This window comes from Euleptes europaea, chromosome 3, assembly GCF_029931775.1.
Source record: "Euleptes europaea isolate rEulEur1 chromosome 3, rEulEur1.hap1, whole genome shotgun sequence".
NCBI classification, from domain to species: domain Eukaryota; kingdom Metazoa; phylum Chordata; class Lepidosauria; order Squamata; family Sphaerodactylidae; genus Euleptes; species Euleptes europaea.
In genome coordinates, this window is record NC_079314.1 from 1,070,349 (window position 1) to 1,087,896 (window position 17,548).

At 50.0% G+C, this 17,548-nt stretch overlaps 1 protein-coding gene across 2 annotated transcripts in view; it reads left to right on the forward strand.

Moving 5' to 3' along the window:
- Positions 1–17,548, forward strand: part of POU2F2 (POU class 2 homeobox 2) — a 132,502-nt gene that overhangs the window by 32,240 nt on the left and 82,714 nt on the right. Inside the window, exon 2 of one of the 2 annotated variants that reach the window (XM_056847516.1) lies at positions 6,723–6,775. In XM_056847516.1, the coding sequence (XP_056703494.1) occupies positions 6,745–6,775 (31 nt within the window). In that variant the 5' untranslated portion in view covers positions 6,723–6,744. Of the gene's footprint in view, positions 1–6,722; positions 6,776–14,473; positions 14,586–17,548 lie in introns of those variants that run through there. The other variant, XM_056847515.1, reaches the window with a different exon arrangement.

Genomic DNA, 17,548 nt, shown 5'->3' on the forward strand with positions numbered 1-17,548 from the left:
TTGAGCCTGTGGGCACCTTAGGAACTCTGACAAAAGAATTGTTTTTCTGCCCCAACTGCTGTGCATGTATGCCATTTCAGTGCTCACGTAAAGCAAAGACACATCAGTTTGCCAGAGCTTCTGTTCCATTCTTAGGTTATTGCGCATGTATGTGCAGTAAAACTCCAGCCCATCCCCAGCGCATTAAGGTAGGCGGCACCTTGGTTTCACAGAATGTAATCCAGGGCTCAGCGCTGGGGATGAGTGTGAAATAGGGGTTGAAGTTTATCTTCCAAGAGTGTTCTGCAGGTGGCATTCAGATTGTCGAACAGTGATGTTCTGCTGTCTGTCAGAATGGCATAGGGCAGGATTTTGGACAAGCATTCACATGGTTGCTTGTGGTGAGTAAATACTGCTTGCAAGTGACCAGGCAAGGAAGTTTTTACAGTTTTTGTAAATGGGAAGAACCCCTTCTTTTACATTGTTAGTGTGATACAAATAACTAACGAAGGTATGTAAGGGGAGTTGGGATAGTAGCTACTTTGGACTTATTTGTGGACTGTTAGGAATGCCAACCTCCAGGTGGGACCTAGGGATCCCCCGGAATTACAGCTCCTCTCCAGTCTACAGAGATCAGTCTCCCTGGAGAAAATGGTTGCTTTGGAGGGTGGGGCTCTATGGTATTGTACCCCACTAAAGTCCCTGTTCTCCCCAGGCTCCATCTCCAAACCTCCAGGAGTTTCCCAACCTGGATCTGGCAACCCTATGCACCCCCCCATCTGCCACTGCTGACCAGGGGGGACTTGGCAACCCTGACTGTAGTGAAATTATTTGCAAATATGTTTGAAGAGCAGGATTTGTCCATCTGTGATAAAATGCAGGGGATCAAGGTTTGCTGAGATACAGTTGCATGTTCTGAAGTCTATATGAGGCTGGGTTAGGGTTGCCAACCTCCACATGGGGCCTGGAGATCTCCCAAAATTACAATTGATCTCCAGATGACCGAGATCAGTTCCCCTGGAGAAAATGGCTTATTTGGAGGGTGGACTCTATGGCATTATATCACGCTGAGGTCCCTCCCTAAACCCTCCCCTCCCCAGGCTCCACTCTGAAATCTGCAAGAATTTCCCAGTTCTGAGCTGGCCAACCTCCAAGTGGCGCTTGGAGGCCTCCCAAAATTATACCTTGATCTCTAGGCTACAGAGATCAGTTCCCCTGGAGGAAATGTTTCCTTTGGAGGGTGGATTCTATGCTGTTCTATCCTGCTGAGGTCTCTCTGCTCCCTAAACCTCTCCCTTCCCAGGCTAAACCCCCAGGTTTCCAGGAATTTCCCAATCTGGAGTGGGCAGTTTTAGTTGTAGGCCGTATACACCTGAGGCCAGGATTGAGGTGCAGCAGAGGGCAGGCCTTGGGTTAATGTCAGTTCATGAATTCACCTGAATCCATCCATCTCAGTTCTATATTTCTTGCTGTTGAGTCTTTGTTATAGGCAGGCCTTATAACCAGCGTGGGGGACTTGGGATTGGCCGCAAGCTGGTTACACCCTCTGCGTGCCCTGCACAGGGGCCCTTTCAAAACCTCAGGATCCTAGGTTTCATGTTTTTAAAAATTAGTGTTGCCAACCTCCAGGTACTAGCTGGAGATCTCCCACTATTACAACTGATCTCCAGCCAATAGAGATCAGTTCACCTGGAGAAAATGGCTGCTTTGGCAGTTGGACCCTATGGCATTGAAATCCCTCCCCTCCCCAAACCCCACCCACCTCAGGCTCCGCCCCCCCCCAAAAAAAACCTCCTGCCGGTGGGAAAGAGGGACCTGGCAACCCTATTAAAAATGCATTGTCTAGGCTAGGGTTGCCAGCTCTGGCTTGGGAAGCTCCTGGCAATTTGGGGGGTGATACCTGGGAAGGGACCTCCATTTCTCCTAGACTCTATGGCTTCACAAGCACTCTATGGTATACCATAGAGTCTGCCCTCCAAAGCTGCCATTTCCTCCAGGGGAAGTGATCTCTGTAGTCTGGAGATCAGAAGTAACTCTAGGCCCCGCTTGGAGGTTGGTAACCCTATTCTAGGCCTCACGCTCATAGTATAAGGTGGGTCAGAGAGAATTGCCAGAGAACTGGAAATAAGGTTGCAAGATAGCCCCGTATATGCATTCCTTGTGATATCTCTTTCTATAAAGCCAGATCTCTCCCGAGTTCACTCAAGTCTTAGATGTAACAAGTTTCTGAAGCGGATCGTTACACACGGTCTGACGTGAGCAGAGCCATGGAAGATTTGTTCGTTTAACGATATGCAGTTAAAACAAGCAGTCTGCTCTGGACTTTGATTGCTCATTGCCTTCAGCATTGAACAAGTATATGGCAATGGGGTGTGTGCGTGTGTGTGCGTACGCATGAGTGTGTCACTGTCTCTCTTTTCCCCATATTGTTTCCCACCCTTTCCCCTGCGCTAGGGTCTTTTCCTACACCTTCTACCCCCCAGCCCATGTATTTCCCCTTGCCCCGTTCCTGTCGATAGGTTAATTGCCCAGGGTCAGGGTTATTGACAGCCTGATTAGTGCCCCTGTCAGCTCTGTACCAGGATAATCTAGGCGGCCACAGCCCGGAAACACCAGCACATTGATTTTTTGGGGGATTCCCAGCGACCCCCGCGCTGACACATTGATCCGGCTCCCGGGAGCGAACTCTCTGTCAGCGCCTCGCTGCAGGCCTGCCTTCCTGTCCCAGCCGCGTTTACTCTGCGCTGTAGTTCAGAAGAACTAAGAGGAGGTGTTGGGCCCTGTTGCTGCTGTGATTCGGGGAGTTAAGAAAGGCAAAATTGCAAGTCTTGGGCTCTAACCACTAGGTATCCCGTAAAAACCAGGAGTTCTGGCTTCACAAGCACCGGTTGAGCCCTTGAGGCAAAGCATTGCAATGCCCCTCCTCAGCATTGGGTATCCAGAGCTCTTGGCCTAACAGCCTGGAGCCTCCTTCGTTCCTGCCCCCAGGAGAAGGCCCTAGATGTTCTGCTGCTTGAGGCCTTAAATCTTGACGGCATCCCCCATGGGGTTAAAAATATAATAGTAACCTAAATAACTGGCAATTTGCTGCCCTGTAATGACACCCCCCAAATCTGCCATCTGAGGTGGGCTGCTTCACCAGGCCTTGTCATGCCAATCATTCTTCACTGGAAGCTCCGCTTTCTCCATCTGGCTGCCTGGCCGGTATCTGCTCATCCACTTAAGCCTTGTGCCCAGCTTATTACGGACCTCCGGGAGGCCTCATCCATCCCTTTCCGGAGTGACTGAGAATTCCTTTGCCTCGTGCTTGGCTTATCTTTCGCCTTCCTCCTTCCTCCAAGCTCTGCTTTTTCCTGAGCCTGTGAACCAAGATGGTAAGAGGAAGGGAGAGTCCCTTTGCAGCACTGTAGGACTGGCATCAACATGCCCTGGGGTGGGGTGGCTGCCAGGGCCAAGGTTTTCTGGCAAGGCCCACGGCCACAGAGTCATCCCCCCTACCACACACTGCCGGCGAAGGAATGGTGACACTCTTGGAGGGGACAGTGGTGGTGTTCTTATCGGTACACACCACCCAGCAACATTGGGGAAAGGGCATGAGGGCATATGGTCAGCAGGAAGGTTCACAAATGGGCAGGGGTAGGAAGAAAACACAGGCAGGTGGGGAATGAGGGTGGGCTGGAAGGAAGGCATGAGTGGGGGTACTGGTGGGGGTCAGAGGAGGGGGGCGAGCACTTTGTGCCCGAACCCCTAAAACCTGGACCTGACCCTGATTGCCCTCTGTGATGCATCATCCTAAGTAACCTCCTTGGGTTGTCGAGTGGCACGGCCAGCTTTTTCTCCCCTGACTCACTGCCCTCCCTGTCCTGCTTCCACGGAGCTAGAGTTGCCAGTCACTTCTGGCATGACCCCAAAGCAGCAGCATCGCACTGGGGCAATGTTGTTGTATACTCTATGGAGTATCAGGGCAAGTGCTGTAGCCGCTTTCAGGTCATCGTGCAGTGACGAATATCGTTTTGCCAGCCTGATTCCACCTGCCGACCAGATAAGTGTCGGCAGGTGTTGGCGACAGTTACCTAGAGTTTGCCTGCCATTAGCAGGCACCTGGCAAACCCTAAGCAGAGCTCGAGGACAGGGCTCCACGAGTCGCAATTCTAGGCACAAATGCCAGGATGCCATTTTTCTCTAGGTGATAGAAATCAAACTCTGAGCCGTAGTTCTCCTTATCCCTGGAAAGGTGTTACAAAGAAGCTCAGGAAAAATGAGGAAAGCAGCCAGCGTAGCCTCTTCCCAAAGGGAAACAGTGCGTAGAAGAAGCTGTGATACCCCTCTTCATGCTCGCTTCCTCTAGCTCTCAAGTGCTTTAGTGCCAGACTGGGGATCCCCCCCCGCTTCCCCCCCCCGGCTGCCCCCTGCCATCACTTACACAAATATTGACGCTAATGGCGTGTAGCGGGATGTAGAACATCCCAGCCTTCTAATTGTTGTGACTGGGGATCGGCAGGCCGATTAAACGCCATCGATTTTCTCATACTAACCGCATTGATTTTTAAATTTCCTATTGATTCCTGCCCTAAATCTCTTTAAGCAAAGACTTCACTCCGCAGATGACATCGGCTGATTAGCAGGAACAACTGTGGGTACCCTCCATAGCCAGAGGTGGGGGGGGATGAGGGGGGAGTCATGTCAATCCTGGAGGGGCTGAAAACCAGAACACCTGGATTTTGTTTCTGGCATTGCGAGGGGAGTGAGCTTCAGTAGGTTATAGCAGAAGGGGGCTACGGGTCAGAACTTTAGTGCGCTGGGAGGGACAGGAGCCCCTATAAGAAGGTGACCGTGGTCTGGGTGGAGCACCTGTGGTGCTTGTGGTGGATGTGTGGATTCTCTAGCCGTTTTGTGATGAGACGCAGGGCCCCTTTTGACATAATGTTCCTTCCTCTATGGGAGCACTTTGAAACGGCGCCCATAAGAAGAAATATATGCCAGGAAACATGTTTCATATGAATTGGCCATCCGTGTGTATTTCTCAGGCAAGTTCCAGAGTGTGGGGCTGCCTGCTTTTTCTTCTCAAACATCAATCTGAAAAATTTACTTGGATTTTCAGTTCCCATACCAGGTTTGTGAATTTCATCACTGGGAGAATAAACACAACTTTAGAACAGACCCCTTTGCAGGGTGCAGGAGTTTGGGCCCTTCTGCTAAGAGGATTTCATTATGATTGGGGCAGTCTGTCTATTCTGTGCAATTCAGAGGTTCTTTTGTATGTGTGAGAGTATGTGCAAAACTTAGGAACCTGTGTGGTTTTCTAGGCGCCAAAGAGGTAGAGATGCCCACTTCCTGATTTCGGTAGAAACTCAGGGGCCAGGTCTAAGTTTTCAACTGTCAGAGGCTACCAGGGGTCTAGATTTTTGAACCTCACTGCACATATAGTTTGGCACAGCCTACGGGTGGCTAACAAGTGGCATGGGTGTTAAGTGGCATGGGTGCCACAGTTTTGTGGCCCTCATAGATAAAAGTAGGCACAGAATAAAGCCTGTGCTCCTTTGGTTGCCAAACTGCTCTCTTCTCCCCAGCTGACTAGGCTAGAAGTCAGGGGTGGTCTTAATGATTCTAGGGCTCTGGGAAAAAGTCCAGGATGATGGGACCCCAGAATCACTACCACCACCCCCGCCACCCAGCCCGCTGGGCAAAGTAAAGCATGGCCTTTGCCCCATGCGAGGTTGGCAGGAGCCACTGCTTCCCCTGGAAGCCATCTGCCTGAGCCCCCGACTGGCAAGGTGGAAGCAGGGGCAGGAGCCCGTTCTTCTTCTTCTCTCCCCCCTCTTTGGAGGGGTGGGGTCATGGGCAGCTGTGGTCCCTCCAATCACGGTGCTCACGACAGTTGCCCCTTGGCTAAGACCGCCCCTGCTGGAAGCAAAAGTGTTCCAAAATCTAAGGGGCTGCTCACGTCCTGTAGTGTGCCCCAGAGTGGCACTACATCAACTGGGTGCTGCATTTGCCAGTGACGTCACTGAGATGGACGTACCAAGTTGCCTTTGTCTCAGACCTCAATATCACTGTTTCCTCTGCTGGGCTCCGATACCAGATGGAGCCCTGGTGAACTGGGTTGGTTTCCCCACTCCTCCACATGAAGCCTGCTGGGTGATCTTGGGCTAGTCACAGTTTTCTCTGAACTCTCTCAGTCCCACCTACCTCACAAGGTGTCTGTTGTGGGGAGGGGAAGGGAAGGAGATTGTAAGCTGGTTTGATTCTCCTTTAAAAAAGGTAAAGTGGGCATATTTGTCCCCTGACCTAGGGTATGTAAAACCAGCAACCTGGTGAATGAGCACCCTAAACGCTAGTGTGGTATAGTGGTTAGGAGCGGCGGTTAGGAGCGGTGGACTATAATCTGGAGAACTGGGTTTGATTCCCCTCTCCATGTGAGCAGCGGACTTTAATCTAGTGAATCAGGTTGGTTTCCCCACTCCTACACATGAAGCCAGCTGGGTGACCTTGGGCACCATTCTCTTAGAGCTCTCTCAGCCCCACCTACCTCACAAGGTGTCTATTGTGGGGAGAGGAGAGGAAGGAGATTCTAAGCCAGTTTGATTCTTTCTTGTGGTAGAGAAATCGGCATATAAAAACCAACTCTTCTTCTGCTTCTGCTTTTTTTGCTTCTTCTTTTCTACATGTACAGCCTCTTTGTCATGTCACAATTATGTAACATGGGGAGCTGGGTTTCTGACCTTCTTTCTTTCTCTCCTCAGGTTCTGGACTGGACTGGAGTGAATGTATTATAGCTGCCATTTCTGCCTGAAAGGTGAGTAGTTTTGCAAAGCATCCCCCCCCCTTGGGCGGTTGACAGGGAGGGTACCCGTTGGCTCCCAGGAAGAGGAAAGGAAAGGGAGACAAAGACCATCTTCACCTCATGAGATTTGGGACTCCCTTCTTGAATATGAGCTGCATGCACCTAAGGGCAGAATTAACACCTTGCCTATGTATGTAACAAAATCTAGCAGCTGCTTTCCCCAGGGATCTTGCTTAACCCTTTTCCTGCCCACACCTTCTCCAGTCCAGACAGCTTCCCTTGCTTCCCCTGTTCTGGATTTTCAAATGTGGCTAAACAGGCATCTTAGAACTTCACTGGGGAGGAGGCAGTGATTTGAAGCCAATAAATGGTAAGGCAGGGAAAGGGTTAAGCATCTGCCTGAGGCTTCTTGGTTCAAAATTTCCTTTCCCGAAGCTGCTTTTCCCTAAGAGAAGGGCACATCAGACTTGTGCCACACACCTATGCATGTTCCATGTAGTTCTACTGTAAAAGTTATTGATGTGTAATAGGAAAAACCCCACATGAAGCCAATATAGATTTTACATAATTGCAGACCAAATTAAGGGCGAGGTCTACACAGTGAACACGAGCTAGCTCCATAGTCTTCTTTCCCCCCTGGGAACTGAGGTTCTGAGAAGGGGTGCTAGACATCTACGGAAGATTTCTCAACCCTCTCTCCGAGATTCTTTCATGGCAACCATAAACTGGTTTTTAAACAGCAGATATTTCTGAATTCTTACATGTGCAAATGTCCAAAGAGTTTGAATGAGGAAGAAACGAGGCCCACCCAAGTGAAATTCACAGAGTAGGGTTCCAACCTCCAGGTGGAGCCTAGAGATCTCCTGGAATTACAGCTGCTCTCCAGATGACGCACGAAAAGATCCTCTGGAGAAAATGGCTGCTCTGGAGGGTGGACTCTATGGCATTGTATCCCAGTAAGGTCCCTTCCCAAACCCTCCCCTCCCTGGTCTCAGCCCCAAATCTCCAGGACTTTTCTAACTGATAGCTGACAACCCTAACAATCCCACATGAAATCATATGAGCAGTTAACATTTAGAGGGAGTTCAGGTTGTTTTGGGCGAGAGAAGGTCTTTCTGAATGAACTAGGCCTATAACAATGCTGTACTAAAAGTCATAACAACAGAAATGGGTGTGTTAGTTTTGGGACAGGGATAGCTTTGGCATCAGGACTGCTGAAATCTCTGCGGGGACGGAGTGCTTAGATAACCAATTTGGGAAGGTGAGTTAATGCTTTGAAATCGTGTCCTGCGGATAGACAGGAACCAGATGCCTCCTGCGTGTGTGACTCTGAAGCTGGGAGTCCCACTGTTCCTTCTTTGGTACTATCTTACCATCTGTGCAAGTTGATGAGCGCCGATGATTCATGGCCATTGCAAAGTCTGAATGAAGCTGAAGCCAGGTTTGGCAATGTTTGGCCATTGCTACTGTGTTACCCCAGAGGACCATTCCCTGTGCCCTGTGTTAGTGGCAGGGTATGTGTGGCTAGCAATATCGGAAGAAATTTTGGGCATGCAAAACCTGCGGCGGGAAACATCTTGGATCTCTGACGCCCCTGGCCTATAGTAGAATAACCCTGGTGCCTCTTTGTGGACTCAGAGAAATTTCTGTGTCTTGTTCTTAGTTATGCATCTGCAAAGTGGGAATTATAATACTTAGCTTTCCAGAAACTCTGACTTGCAAATAACTAAAGACCAGGACCTAAAATGCATGCAAGGAGAAGTAAGCCCCCATATGCATTTGGGGAGTTGCTTGCGGTTTTTGTGGCAGCTGTTCCCATTGCTAAAGAGACAAGCCTCTTTTAAAACTGAGCGGCAGTTTGGTGTGTCAGCAATGGGAACTACGGCAAGGGAAACAGTAAGCAAGACCGGCATTTCTCCCCTCCTGCACATACCTGTCTCTTCACTGCAGGCTGGCCAGAGATTGTAAAGCATATATACTTGATCCCGTGCCTGGCATTTCACTTGCTTTCACTCTTTCTTGCGGTTGTTAGGGTAAATAAAAGAACGGGGACCAAGAACAGATCTTAGTGTAGGGGTCTGTGGGCCGAATAGGTATACTGACTGAGTTTTTAGAGAGTGGTAGAGGAAATGGGTTTTGTTTCTGAGTTCCTTTTCCTCAGAACTGGGAAGAATAGGCGAAACACATCTGTGTATCCGATTCTCTTGTACGCTCTTTGTTTCTCTTAACGGAGCCCATTGATTCTGCGATACTTTGAAATGAGTGACAGACTCCCGTTACTTTTTTTTGTCAAAATGGCCTTTATTGTTCTGTTGAACACTTCGTGCGCGTGAAGCAACAAACCATACCATTTTCATTGTTGATGACACAGATTGCTGCAGCAAAATCTCCCGGCACTCCAACACTCAGTCTGGCTGTTTGCCTCACAAGAGGAAAGTGGGAAAATTCAGGATGATTCCCCCCAAAAAGGAAGGATTGTTCTTCAAAGGCAGCTGAGTTTGTTGCTCATGGGTGGGATGGAATGCATCAGGCCATGCCCAGTGTTCCCCTTGTTGCTGAAGGTTTACCCCAAATGTTCCTTCCACAGGAAAACACCGGTGTGCATCACTGAATTCTTCCACTGCAGCAATCTTTTTGCAAAAATCTCAACTTCCTACCCTCCCTTCTGCTGGAGGAAGGGGAATTGAGGGTAAAAAAAGCTGTGCAGGTATCCTCCCCTACCCCATAAAGGAAGATAAAGGGGAAAATAGCCAAAAGCCCTCCCCCCATCCACATTCACTGAAGACACCCCAGTGAGTCTTCAGCAGCAACAAAGGAATCCCATCTTGCGTTCTTCCTTCCTTGTTGCTCTGATTTCCTCTTTTAATTTGATTTTACTTTCTGGAAGAGCCATTTTTTTATTAAATTTTCCTCTTTAAAAAAAACACTGTCCCACCCAGAACCTTTCCCCAGATTTTCCCCACTCTGGTTTCCAAAATTAGCAAATAGCATTTAAAACAAGAAGAGGAATTGATAAGACTGTAATAAGGTTAGGAATGCACAATTTGAATGAAAATATTCATTGCAGATTTTTTAGCTTCCCCCCCCCAATCAAATAGGTCATTAACCACACTGTTACATCACTTTTTTCAAATCATAATTTCTGTCATGCAAAGGTAAACATTGGTCCTTTAGACCTTTGTAGTTTAAAAAAAACAAACATAGGCCCAGGTTGTAATGTGCATACCAAGCTGAGTGAGACTAACGTTATTTATTTTGAAATGCTTAAAAACAACCATGAGATGGTGATAGGATATGTTATGTATCCTCCAGTTTTAAATTCTCAAGGAAAAAAGGAAGTATCATAATATATGCTCAAGACATACCAGCTACGTGTGTGTGTGTGTGTGTGTGTGTGTGTGTGTGTGTGTGTTTAGTGGCGATTCTTATCTCCCTTACCTATCAGGAATACGGAACTCGGGGTGCTATGTGTTCTGGTTTAATTAATTCAGAATAAAAAACAAGTCAATACTTAAAGGAACTATAAACAGTAACAAGCTTTCCCATTTACAGTCTCTTGTTGGATCAGGATCAGTTGGATCAGTCGCTACATGTCTGTGTGCGACACGGTTTTTGTTCAGGCTGCAGGTGTACGTTTGACACATGAGATCCACACTCGTACAACACTGTGTGGATAAAGTTGTGCATTCCCATCCATTTCGTGGGGTGCACTTGGCAATGCACAATGGCCTGCCGGTAATCCAGGCCCCCGTCTTGCAGTTATTCCTTATTGCTAATTGTGTATGACGCTTCCTCGAATACAGTCATCTTGGAATTGTCGCTTGTGAGGAGCATGTGCAAGACACACACCTGTGCGCATACATCTGCATGATCTGTCTATGGCGAGAAACGGTGGGCAGGATTGAAACAAAACTTGTTGGACTTACCCAAGGAGACCCGGGAGGCTGGTTTCAAATAGCATCCATTTTTGAGACCAAGGTTAAAATGCAGTTTGTGATACAGCATGCAGGAAAAGGTCCGCTGTTCCAATTTTTAAACAAAATTGGTCAAAAAGTCAAAGATCCGAATGGGCACTCACAAACCTCTGGGATTGTGTAATGGAGTTCTTTGCATCTTGGTCTATATGGGTAACACTTCTATTTACCCTGTATTCAATATTTCACCTCCCAGTCTATCTACCCTTTCCCCCTATTTTTGGCAGCAACAAATCTGGAGATTATTCACCATGATTAATTTGATTTCTTTCACACCCAGTTTTCAAGAATTTGGGGACAAGTTACTGTACAAAAAATAAATCCCACTGAAAATAGTCCATCCCCCCTCCCCGTAGATACTGGGGTGAAAGGGGTGTGGACCGGAAACGACATGTCAGGGTTGCCCAGTTTTAAAGGACAGCATAGTTCTGGTATTTGGGCTGGGCCGAGAAAGGAAAGACAGCCCTTGGGCCTGCACACCGAAGGCCATTTGCCGCTAATCTGCAAAGCATCACATTTGAATCTGGTGAATGTAGGTGAGAAAGTGGAATAGAGTCATTCTCAAACTCAGAGGTGGGGAAACGCAAGAGCCGGCTCGTCCTTCTCTTGTGGCAAGGGCCCCGCCGACGCTTCTTCTTGGTGCTTGTTCGATGGGCGGGCTGGCAGTGGCTTTGGCTTCTCTTTTCAACATTGGTTTATGATTAGCAGGGGCTGACCTTCCTTTTACACCCAGTGCTGAAATGCAGCCCGCACCTACGTAACCCCCTTTTGGCAGCTTTACTCCGGAAAGAGGATTTCTTCGGGTGAGATCAAACCCTTGCCTTAAACTAGTTGTCACTTCCCAGGTTGGCTTTTGTTAGAATCTCAGGGAAAGATCGACCAGAACGGACTTGGTGGTTGGTGCGCAGGCGTGCGTTTGTGTGCGCCATACGTTTCATCTTGCGGTGACCTAGAGACAGGGGAAGAAGGAGAGAGGCAGAGAAAGAGAGAAAAAAAAACACACACACATTAACACCCCCACTTTAATGCTAGCGGCGTTGATTCCTGACCTCCACACGGTGTGCTATAGAATCAAATAATTCCACTCTTTCTATCCCATCAGCAGTGGGGTTCCCCCCTCCCCGCCCTCATTTTCTTTCCTCCTCTGCCCCATACATATTCATCCAGTTGTCCCTCCATCAATCTGATACCTATCTGTATTGTGCTATATACACCCCACTCTCCTTCTGCCTCTCGCCAATACATTTCCATCCCATTCTCTGTCCATCCACAGCCCCTTTTGTCCCTTTCCCCATATTGTCTGTCTCTCTTCCACTCACGCTATTCTCTCTCCCCCCCCCCCCATCCCTGTACAGTTCTGCCTCTGCCCTCTATCTGCATTCCCTCCCTCCTTGAATCCAGGGCTGTTGAAAAGGGGACGAAGGGATACACACAGAGAGATAATGGCATCCGCTGTTGATCTCCGGTTGGCCCACTTGTTTGCAGTGCAGTTGAACGGGACTAGCAAGATCATAATAGAGAGTGAGAGAGAATCCAGCTGTATCTAGGGAGTAGGGGTGGGGGGCTGAGGGCAGACATATCTGGCTGTATTTGGGGGCAGGGGGGGCATAGGCTGTGGACTGGATTCAAGGCCTTGGGGTTGGCTGTTCCTGTAATGTGACTTAGGTAGGGCTGGTCCTGACTGCAGTTTCCCTCTAGGCTGATTCTGCAGTCGTACCACAACAGAGGTATTGTCAGTGGTGATGGGGAACACTTAGAACCAGAGAATGGCTGGGGTTTTTCCCCCAGAGTTTAAAGAGCAGTTGAAGCCTCTTTCCAGTGTGTCTGCCGGCCTCAGTTTCCCTTCCAAAAAACAGGTTTGACAAGCAAGAGTTTTCCGGAATCCTGCTAAATCTATTTTTTTAATGTGTCAGTGGCCCAAAAAAGGGTGTGTGTCCATGAAGGGAGGTGAAGCCTTTTGGGGAAATCACTTTCAATGTGCTCAGAAAATCCTCTGTGTCTCTGGTCAAATCTTGTGCCAACCTGGCCAGTCCCGGGTTTGGAAACAGCACCAGTGGGCTTAGTCCCAACGGGCAGCCTTTTTATCCAGCTTGACATGAAAGGAGCAAGGGGGAGGAGGGGGGGAGCACACAGACAAATAAGCAAGCCCCTACGATACCCTCCCATCCTTCTCCCATCACATCTGAATGCCCGTGCATTTTTTAAAAAGGTGCTCAGTCGATCATTGGCCCAGGAAGGAGACCTGGGCGGGGAGAAAGAGAGACAGACAGACAGACAGACAGGACGTGCTCTTGTTTCTGTGGGCCGAAGTGAGATCTCTAGATCACAGAGTTTAAGGATCACTTTCTCTCCTATTTCTCTCTCCCCCCCCCCATAAATTAAATCCCCTTCGGAAAGAGAGGAAAGGGCATGTGTCCTCAGTAGAGGCAAGTGCCTCCCCAGGAAAAGGAAAGTCGGAGAAAGCCGAGTTATTGCACAGGTCGCTGAGTTATTGCACAAATGCACCAAACCCTAATTATGTATCCCATGGGCTGCTTTGGGTGGTGGTGGTGGAAAGGTCCCCCGCTTTATTATAACAGTGCCGTACAGTAATTGTGGGTGTAAATCTCTTGACTTCTAATAAGAAAGGTTGCAAAGGGCGGTGATCACCGATGGTGTTTTGTTTTCAGGAAGGGGAGGGACACCCCCCTTTACTTGCAGTGTGGAGAGGAAAAGTCTTATATGAGGCAGTTGGTGGAGTTTTTTTTTTAATCTGGGGGGGCAAAAGTGTCAGGCGTGGGGCGACGTATTAAGGTTTTCAATGGAAGGCCGGCAAGGAAATATTACTTACTTTGGAGGAGGGGGTGTCAATAATTAATTTATCCCCCCTTTCTCTCCCCCCCCTTTTCAACACGGGCACTAAAGCTTGTACCTAAGGAATAATTGCTTTTGTCTGGGTGGACTGTACTTGTGCAAAGAGTGAAGAAGGGGGTGGGCGAATGGGGGGGATGTTGGAAACGGAGCCCCCCGCGGGGGGGATTGCGAGGGACGGCAGGTCGCTTGCCTGGATGTCATCTGTCAAAGCGGGGTGGTTGGAAGGAGAGAGGGCGGTGGAAGGGAAACGGGGGGGGGAGAGAGAAAGAGATAACGGGGAAGACAATAAAGTGGGAATCGGCGGCGGCGGTGCGTGCGTGTGTGATGGGAAAGGGGGGGGAGAAAGACATTCGGACGGAGCGAAAGGGGGCGACACACACACGTCCAGGCAGGGGGAGGCTAGGCCGGTGTGTTGCACGCCCTTGCACACCCACACGCAAAGGAGCGCGGGCACATTTTTGCACACACACACACACACACAAAAAGAGCGAGCGAGCGAGCGCCTTCCACCCATGCCCGCCGTCCGGCCCCGGTGAGCAACCCCCCACCCCCCCATTCACCCACCCCTTGTGCCAGGCGCGGGACAACAGACACACAGCCCCCTGGCCCGTGCACGCACGCACGTGTGGAAGGGCCCTCCCCGGAGGGGTGTGTGCGTGCGTGTGTTTGCAAGGGGGGTGGGTCGTTGGAAGGAGAAGCGATCCACCTGGCTCCCCGCTCCAACCCCCAACCCCCGACCCTGCCTGGACTGTCATCCTCGTCACCTGCCCGGCGTGGGTCTCCCCCCCCCTCCCTCGCGCCCCGCGCCCCCTTCCCTCTCCACCCACCCTGGTGTTCTTGTGATTTCCCTGTCCCTCCGTGGGGTGATGCGGCGTGTCACTCACAGGTCCCCGACATGTTCATCCCACTGCCGGTCCCCTTGGTCTTCCAAAGATCCGCCGGCCCGGAGAACGGATGGCGTCTCAAATCGCCGCTCGCCCTGCGCTCTGCAAACGGTAAGAGGGGGGGGGCGGGAGGGGGGAGGCGGGAGAGAGAGAGAGAGAGAGAGAGAGAGAAGGACCCGGCCGGAGCTGGCGAGCCGCGTCCGGCGACCGAGTCCGGCAGGCAGGCGGGGAAGAGGCAGGCAGGCAGAGGCAGGCAGATGCAGGCAGGCAGAGAGGCGCAGGGCGCTGGGCGCGCGGGGTTTTTATTCATGCGGTATTGATCCGGAGTGTCACTGCTCCGTATCGAACCTCCGGCGCCGGCATCCTGCGGTCGATAGACGGAGGGGGTGGGGGGCTGTGGGGGGGGGCGCGGCGGCGGCGGCGGCGATGGAAGCGGGGAAAAGAGAGCCCGCCGAGGCGCCGGGAGGAGGGGGAAACAGAAAGACCGGCAGAAAGGAGGAAGGAAGAGAGGGTCTCCCTCGCTCTTGTCCACTTTTTTGGGGGGTGGGAATTCGGGTGTCCCCCCCCCTTTTCACAGAATCATCAGTGCGTTTTAATGCTTGAGCATCTGGAATTCTCTCCCCCCCCCCTTTAAGTTTTAGGATGTTGCAAATGAGAACTGAGGTTTAGGGTTAGGTGGGTGAAGGGAAGGGAGTAGGAGAGGCTTGGCTGGCCCAGAGGGAACTGTGGGGGGGGGGAAAGAAGTCACCTGTGGGATCTTAGGACTCTCTGCCCTCAAAGACCCCTCCCCTTTCTAGTCTTGCCCAGTTCCACCCTTTATGTCTTAAACAATTAGCAATCACAATCTCTCTCTCTCTCCCCCTCCCCTTTCTCTCATTCTCATCAACCTGCCCACTCCTACAATATCCTGCTTTAGTTTTAGGCAAACCCCCCCCCCCCAGGATACACCTCCAGTAATCTGTTTAAATTTCAGATGGCATCACAGACACTCCCCCCCCCCCCCCGCAAGTCTCCCAACAACAACCTCAGGTTTGAGTTTTAGCCAATCCTTCCCTGTGTGTGGATCCTGTATCTTTTCCTCCTGCACCCCCAATGACATCGAAACAAAATTCTGGCCCTGGGAATTATCTTTTTCCCTTGGAACAGCAAGGGGACTCCAGGAAGGGGAAATGAAATAGGACGTGCTTAGGAGACAGACCCACCGAGGTCTGTTATGTGGCTCCTTATTCTCCCCCTCCCCAAGCCTGTTAAGCATTTCCCGATCTAGTTGTTCACTTTTAGAATATAAAGTTCCCCTGCTGCTTTATGTCTAGTTATTTCATTCTGTCCACACCCCCTCCCCGTTTGTTGGGTCCCCCCCTCAGTTATCTCTGACCACATCCTAAGAACCCAGGATTACACCCCTTGGCAGCTGAGGCGTGAACACTGAAATTTCTGATGAATTGGAGGTGGGGGTTATGCTTTCAGAATGGGTGCACTGGTGTCTAGTGGTTAGAGCCAGAGGAGAAAGGGAATGTGTGGCTGAGAGCAGAGTTTCCTGAAGCCCGTGAGGAGCTTTTCTAGGTGACCTTGGGGGAAATTCCTTTTCCCTGAAAAATTTCCTGGTATGGGACCTGCTGGCAACCTGAGAATTGGGGTTGTGGTGAAGGAAAGGGTTTTTATTTTCGTATGAGCCTGTTAACCGTTAGATCTCATACTGGGATGGGAATCCAGGTGTCCAGGTGCTGCTTTCTTGTACTCTTAACCCTGCCAGACTCTATGAGCAGTGCCTTTCCTCCCACTAGTGGGGCTGCTGAAATTTAGGAGTCATGGGTCTTGGGGAGACGAAGGCTGCTAAGAGAATGTGGGCAGGGAGAAGCTGGGAGAAACGGCAAGGGTGAGAGAACTGGGGTGGGTGTGCCAAGGAGAAACCAGGCGGCGACTTTAGAATCTGCTCATGACACGTTTTGGGACTGGCAGGGCGGGGGTGCAGAGAAGTGGCTTTGCGGAGCTGGCCCTCTGGGCGCACCCCCCCCCCCCAGGTCTGCCGCTGCAGCCAGCCCGGTGTGGAAATTGTATTGGTGTCAAGCCCAGTCCGTGCTAATGAACCCGGAGATCTGGGAAGCGAAGCTTGTTCAGAGGCAGAAATCGATTTTCCAGCCTGTAGTAACTGCCCCCACCTCCACCCCCGCATATGCTCTCTCTCTCTCTCTCTCTCTCTCTCTCTCTCTCTCTCTCTCGCCAGAGGAGTGAGAGTGTCAATCTGTGTAGGGGGTGGGCTAGTGTCTGTGTCCTTGGTACCTTCACATCTAGAGTTCGAAATGGGGTGTAATGGGCCGGTACACACCTCTGTACCAATGCCCTTGTTCTGACATGTGCAGAACCTGGATCACTGTTACACTAGGGTGGAAGGTGTCAGTGTGTTTCGATTGTGTTTCGGTTGCGTCACTTTTGCACAGAATACACCATTGTATGCAGGAACAAACAATAAAATGTTTCAGGTCCAGAGGAGCATCGTCATGGTTCTAGGTCCCAGTACGACTGGTTCCCCAATATTTTCCTGGCCCTGATCCTATGTATTTAGATTCCATATCTGCCAGAGGCCCAGATGGTTGCTGACGCACCACGTGCTGGAGGGGCTTTGATACAACATCCACTCCAGCATTGTAACGTGTGAATGTGACTTGACAGGCACTCTTGGCATAAGTATCTCTGTACAAAGTTACAAGTTTCCTCTTGTGTCTTGAGGCCTGTTTGCAAGGATATACGCACCAGGTTTTAGGTTGGTTTTACTTGTGAAGCTCAATTTTTTTTCCTTTCCCTCGTGTTCTCACATTCCTTGTATCTATAACTCGAATGAACAGATTGTGCATTTGGTATTTTTAAAAGTCTCTATACACCAATAAAAAACATTACACAAATAATTTCTAAGCCTCTTGAGAAGGGGGTGCTTGAGAAGTCTTTCACTGCCACGTTTTACACTGTGTTTGGAAACTTTAAATTATTTTAATGATGCTTTTATTGGACCAACTTTGATAAAAATGGAAAGTAGCAAGCTTTTAAGAAGGAGGACTCAAGCTTTTCAATTCAAAATT